Source organism: Antrostomus carolinensis, unplaced genomic scaffold, assembly GCF_000700745.2.
Source record: "Antrostomus carolinensis isolate BGI_N321 unplaced genomic scaffold, ASM70074v2 scaffold38207, whole genome shotgun sequence".
Lineage (NCBI taxonomy): Eukaryota > Metazoa > Chordata > Aves > Caprimulgiformes > Caprimulgidae > Antrostomus > Antrostomus carolinensis.
Genome location: NW_010330273.1, coordinates 9077 through 15518, shown reverse-complemented (window position 1 = coordinate 15518; position 6442 = coordinate 9077). Strand labels below are relative to the sequence as shown.

The 6442-nt window shown below is 51.7% G+C and overlaps 1 protein-coding gene across 1 annotated transcript; it reads left to right on the top strand.

Moving 5' to 3' along the window:
- The first annotated feature begins 443 nt into the window (after nucleotides 1-443).
- LOC104518061 (cytosolic 5'-nucleotidase 1A) lies at nucleotides 444-5712 on the top strand. Its single transcript, XM_010172877.1, has 6 exons — nucleotides 444-496; nucleotides 1393-1560; nucleotides 1909-2038; nucleotides 2589-2711; nucleotides 4679-4857; nucleotides 5410-5712. Exons 1-6 carry the CDS (start codon nucleotides 452-454, stop codon nucleotides 5710-5712), a joined length of 948 nt encoding a protein of 315 aa, XP_010171179.1. The 5' UTR covers nucleotides 444-451.
- Nucleotides 5713-6442: the final 730 nt, after the last annotated feature.

Here is a 6442-nt window from a genome sequence, read left to right as displayed (position 1 = left end):
AATTCATCATGCAAACAAAAAAAAAAAAGGGGGAGCAAGAAAGGCAATAAGGATGGGAATTAGAAGCCTACCCAGAAGATCCAACTTATTTTGGGCTTTTTAGACCAAATCAGTCTCCAAGTCCTAGTTAAGTTACGTAAAGACAGACTTACCTTGCTAGGAAAAGAGCTCCTCAAACACTTGCAGCAGTTGCCCTCAGAGAAAAATACTCTTCAGGGTGGGGGGGAAACATCCAAAAGCCACTTTTTAATCATATTTAATTAGAACTATTAGATGATTTTTCCTCAGAGCAGAGCTGTTGTCAGCAGAAGCAGGTTCATTTGACCTGCTCCACTTGATGGGTAGGATGTCCCCTGTCTCTTTTCCACTCTTCCCCCTCTCTAGATTGGCTAGATAATAATAATCTATCAGTTTAATTGTCTTATTTTCTCTTTGAGGGTGAGAGTTGAAGATGGCAGAGCCTGAAAGCACCATCATAAACACCGAGGTGAAGCAGGTAAAATGCTGTTCATTCCAAAACATGCACGCTGTATTTCTAAAGCAAGTTTTGAAATGCTACCACAGGAGAGGACACACCACAACCTGGAGCTGCAGTGGCCTAAATTGCTCATGCCTAGTTTTCAGAAGTGGCCTGTCCCAAGGTTACCCAAGGAAGTTGTGGCTGCTCCTCCCTGGAAGTCTTGAAGGCCACGTTGGATGAGGCTTTGAGCAACCTGGTCTAGTGGAAGGTGTCCCTGCTGATGGCAGGGGGGTTGGAACTGGGTGAGCTTTAAGGTCCTTTCCAACCCAAACCAGTCCATGATTCTATTCTATGATTCTAAGGCCACTGGGCACCTGGTCCCAGTGAGGTCCATGGGATTTCCAGATGGAAAGAGGTTGCAGGGCTGCACCTTCATTTGCATGGACAGAATGGGTGCGTTTGCTCACTTAAATTTTGGAGCAACCAGGGAGAAAGCAGCAGCTTCTGTACATACAGAGAGTTTATTAGACTCTCCAGAACAGACACAAATGAAGGGTAAAGCCACCAGTACGTGCAGAGAAACCCAGCAGTGCCCAGCTCAGCTCAACCAGGTGACGATGGATGTGCTGTGCCCACAAACACCAAAGTTGTGAAGCAATTCCCTCTGGTGTGTGCTGTCCTCAGAGCACATGGCACTTACCAGACAGGTTAGGGTTTCACAACTGCCTGTTCCATCCTTGGTGGCCTGAAAATGAAGATTGGGCTTGGTACCTCTTCTCCAAAGGCCTTCTGGCATCAGGAACTGTGACATATGGGTGATGCTTCCAACACCCAACCCTACCACCCTGGTCAGTGAAGTGTTGTGTGCCTCTGCTCAACCCAAAGCTCCTTCTTTTCTGTCCCCCAATCCCTCTTTCCTCCCTGTCCTGCAGAAAGACCCCAGCAAGGCACTGGTCATTGCGGTCACCACCAGAGCCATCTTCAACCTGGAAGAGGAACACAAGCTCTACCTGGAGAAGGGCAAGGAGGAGTACACAAGGCATCAGCAAGCCAACCAGGACAAGCCCCTGCCACCAGGCACAGCTTTTGCCTTCATCCAGGTGAGCCCCATGCCTGGCCAGGACCACATGCAGACACATGCAGGATGGGGTGAAAGCTCAGTTTTCTCAGCTTTGGGTCACAGCTCCCATCACAGGGTGCAGATACATCTGTTCTGGCCTCAGCCTTGTTGCAGGGCATCAGGACCTGTGCTCCTCACCAGTCCCACATGTCCACCTCCCTCAGTAGGGTATCCTACTCCCTGCCCTCCTGGTGATGGCTTTTGCAGGATGGTTGCTCCACCTGGCTCTCCATCATGCACTAGCTTTGCCATAGCTGACAGATGCAGCACAAATCACGAACATCTCAATTGTGAAAGTCTCCACAAGAGTCTCATCTTCTCCTCACAGGCAGCACGGTATGTGAATGAGAAGATCCTGGAGAGCAACCCACCAGAGAAGGACCTCTTTGACATCCTGGTGCTCTCCAACAACAGCCCAGAGAGCGGCACACGCATCATCAACAGCGCCAAGCACTATGGTGAGGGGGACCCCATCCCTGGGCGGGGGGGGGAGCCTGCAAAGCTGAGAAGGCACCACAGTAGAGCATCAGCAGCAAACACAGAGCCAGAGGACACAAGGGGAAGGGGTTGTTTTGGAAACAAGCCCAGTTCCTACCAGCCCCATGCAGCTTGCACCCAGTGCTGGAGCACAGCCAGTGTTCCTTGGCAGAACCTGGCTTCCTTCAGCCATGTCCTTTGCACCAGAGGGTCCAGCAGCATTTTGCAGAGCCTGGCATCCTCAGGAAGATACTAAAGAAACAGGATTCTTCAAAACATTAAATTCCAGAGTGCTGGCAGGAAGGGTCATTTCAGGGAGGGATGAAGGAATTAGATATCTAACTGCTCTCTGAAGTTTTGTAGGAGCAACAGGGCAAGAAGATGCAGCAAGAACATGGTTGGGTTCCTTACACAGCACTAAGAATTGCCCCAAGCTCTGCAGCGAGCACACTGAGATCCAGGGAGGGAAGGGAGGGCTGTGAGGAGGATGTTGCCTCATAACAGACTTTGCTCATATCCCCTGACCCAAAGGTCTAGAGATCTCCAAGTTCTGCTTCGTCAGCGACGAGGACTCCACGCAATACCTGAAGTCCCACAGGGTCAAGCTCTTCCTCTCAGCTGACCGGACAGATGTCTGCAATGCCCTCCGAAGAGGTGTGTTCTCCCCTCCATCCCACATTCCCAAACCCACCACACTTTTCCCAAGCAGCTCAGTTCCAAGAGGCCACACCAGAGCCCATCCTGTCACAGGGACAAGCGGGTAAATGTCACCTCAATTACCAGTACAGTCCTGAACAATTCCATCTCCTCTTCTGCCCCCACTTCCAAACGCACCAGCTTTTCTCAGATGCCTTCACAAGTCACCAAGTGCTTTATGCATCATTTTGGCCATAGTTTTGCCACGGGCTGGTCATTCTCTGCCTGACATTTAAGCTTTTTCATAGAATCATAGAATGGTTTGGACTGGAAGGGACCTTAAAGATCATCCAGTTCCAACCCCTCTGCCATCAGCAGGGACACCTTCCACTAGACCAGGTTGCTCAAAGCCTCATCCAACCTGGCCTTCAACACTTCCAGGGAGGGGGCATCCACAACTTCCTTGCGCAACCTGTTCCAGTGTCTGACCACCCTCACAGTGAAGAACTTCTTCCTAATATCTCATCTAAACCTCCCCTCTTTCAGCTTAAAGCCATTTCCCCTTGTTTTGTCATTAACTGCCCTCATGAAAAGTCCTTCCCCAGCTTTCTTGTAGCCCCTTCAGGTATTGGAAGACTGCTATAAGATCTCCCTGGAGCCTTCTCTTCTCCAGGCTGAACAGCCCCAGCTCTTTCAGCCTGTCTTCATAGGAGAGGTGCTCCAGCCCTCGGATCATCCTGGTGGCCCTGTTTTTTCTAACCAAAGATGCTGCCCATTGCTGCTCCCTGGATCATCAGCGATTCCCAGGGCTTTGTGAGGGCCCTCACATAGAAACGTGCTTTCTTGGTACCTGCAGAGTGAGCATGTCCTCAGGGACAGATGTAAGCACTTGCTTGACCTAGATCAGAGGGAGTGCAGTCTCCCCAACAGATCTAATGGGGTTAATCACCTCCTTATTAATTTGTTTGGGTATGAGTACCTGAGCTGGCCAAGGTTCATCAAGGTCAGGAGCAAGCCACCTGCAGCCTGGGCTTTCCTTTCCTACACAGCATATTCCTGGAGCCTTCTTGAAGAGCATCATTGCTCTGATGAGTGTCTCTCATCCAGGGGCCTGGGTCCGTGGATGAGGACAGATGTGCAGGAGCTTATAGGAAGGGGCCTGTAATCAAGCCAATTACCCCAATCAAGTGGAGGTGCCCATCCCTGTTGTTCACAGCACAGAGTGGTAAATCTGGGCATTAAAGCCAGGCTTGGCAGGGTGAGCGAGCACCAGGAAGAGCTGCTCATGCCTACAAAACCACCCATCATCTCTCAAACAGAATCACAGAATGTGGGGGATTGGAAGGGACCTCAAAAGATCATCCAGTCCAATCCCCCTGCCAGAGCAGGAACCTAAATGAGATCACACAGGAAGGCATCCAGGCGGGTTTTGAATGTCTCCAGAGAAGGAGACTCCACAACCTCCCTGGGCAGCCTGTCCCAGGGCTCTGGCACCCTCACTGGAAAGAAGTTTCTTCTCAAGTTGAAGCAGAACCTCCTGTGTTCCAGCTCACCCCCATTGCCCCTTGTCCTACCATTGGGCATCACTGAGAAGAGCCTGGCTCCATCCTCCTGACATTCCCCCTTTACATATTTATAAACATTAATGAGGTCACCCCTCAGTCTCCTCTTCTCCAAGCTAAAGAGCCCCAGCTCCCTCAGCCTTTCCTCAGCAGGGAGATGCTCCACTCCCTTCCTCATCTTGGTGGCTCTGTGCTGGACTCTGTCCTCAGTATTTCTCCAGACCTCTGATCAGCAATGCTTTCTTGTCCATCCCCATGGGGGGATAACAGACCTAGAAAAGTTGGGATGACCCCCACAGACAACCCTCTGGCTTGGAGACCCCAACATTTGCAGTGTGGGACAAAGCCATGGCAGATGTACATGGAGGAGTTGCTCCCAGCAAGGGGTGTCCCTCCTGAGTCCCACCTTGCTGTGTCTCGCAGGGGTCTCGTCAGCACTCATCTTCCAGCAGGAGGTACAGGCCCCCAGCACCCCGCTCCGCGTGGTGTTTGACGGGGACGCCGTGCTCTTCTCCGACGAGACGGACCAGGTCTTCCGGGAGCAGGGGCTGGAGGGAGCAGTGCAATACGAGCGGGAGATGGAGGCTGTGCCCATGGGAGAGGTGAGCAAGCCACCCCACTTTAATGGACATCCACAGGCTCTGCACCCACCATGAGCATCTCTCCTGGTAGGACTTTGCCATGAGTAGTCAAAAAAAGCACAAATTCTTACAGGTTCCCTTTGCATCCACCACTGGTCCCTGGTGTGGGCATGATCTGGAGTCCCTCTTGAGAGGAACCTGGCCTGATGTCTCCTATAAGTGAGCATCAGCTCCCAGATATCCAGGGTTGTGGTTACCTCCAACGTCACCCTTTGTAGGCTGAGACCTCTTGCTGTGCAAGTCCCTGGAGGACTCAGACCCAGAGGCACTGCTCACTGGGATGTACCTTCCTGGTCACTTTGGGATTAGGACAAGCACCACAATGCTCACCTTCCTCCAGAGCACCCCAGTGCACATCACCAGTCCCATCAGTGCCCAATCCCACACCACACAGGTGTCCCTGTGCTCTACAGGGCCCTGAGAAACCCTGGAAGAGGAACAAGTGGTTTGTACAGGTAGAGAAGATGTCTCCTTATTTCCCAGCGAATCCCAAGTGTCTTGTTGTGCTTCCAGGGACCCTTGAAGGCTTTTGCCATGCACCTTGGGAAGATACGCAAGAAGTTCAGCCAGGAAGAATCCCCCATCCGTACCTACCTGGTGACTGCCCGCAGCGGCCGGGACATGGGCATCCGAGCCATCAAGACACTCCGAGAGTGGGGTCTGGCCATTGATGAGGCTTTCTTCATGGATGGGGCTCCCAAGGGCCCCATCCTTGCCCAGATCCAGCCCCACATTTTCTTTGATGATGGCCTTCATAACATCCAGGGAGCTCAAGATGTGGGGATACCCTCTGCCTGGGTCCCTTCCTGCTGCTGATGGGCTTTCAGGTCAGCAGATCACCTTCCCACCAGCACAGAGGACTGGGCAAGCTGAAGGCAAACCTTCTGGTGGAGAGGGAAGGATTTCCCAACCTGCAACAAGCAACCTCAGGAAAAGGAAGTGAGAGCACTGCATGAGAGCACAGACTACCAGGCAAGACTTGATGCTCATTTCTGCTCCTGACACAGAGGTCCTTTACATCTTAGGATCAAGCCAAAAAATGGAACCACTCCAGGAAGGAAGGACACCTTTGCTGTGACACTGAGGACATACCCAGTATGACCTGGGGGCTTTTCTTCTGCAGCAAAATAAGTGAAGTTATTGCCCCACACAGAAGCTAAAGGCAGCATGAAACCCAGCACTAAAAATGCTGTCTGGTTCTGCTCAGTCTCCAACATTTATTCCCAGGACCTCTGTCCAAAGGAAGCCCTCAAGACCCTGCCTCACCAGACACACTCAGCTTTGTTTCCTGAGGAGACTAACGTGCTAACAAGTCCTTCAGGCACCTCCAACCAAACTCAGCAGAGGGAGAAAGACTTCAAAGCTATAAAAGACCTCCAAACCTTTTAGAAATGGGTGACCAAGTTGAAGAAAGCCCAAGCTGCTCCCCCTTACAGAAGAGATGATAGCACAAGTCACCTTTCCTCAAGCATGCAGGCTGCTCACAGAGTGGACTTAGGAGATCCAGACCTGTAGGACACTCAGCTCCCAGAGCTGCAGGAGATGG

Coding starts and splice junctions, on each gene's coding strand:
- LOC104518061 (XM_010172877.1), top strand. CDS start 452: ATGGCAGAGCCTGAAAGCACCATCATAAACACCGAGGTGAAGCAG. Junction 1,561..1,908: donor CAGCTTTTGCCTTCATCCAG/GTGAGCCCCATG, acceptor TTCTCCTCACAG/GCAGCACGGTATGTGAATGA. Junction 2,712..4,678: donor CTGCAATGCCCTCCGAAGAG/GTGTGTTCTCCC, acceptor TGTGTCTCGCAG/GGGTCTCGTCAGCACTCATC.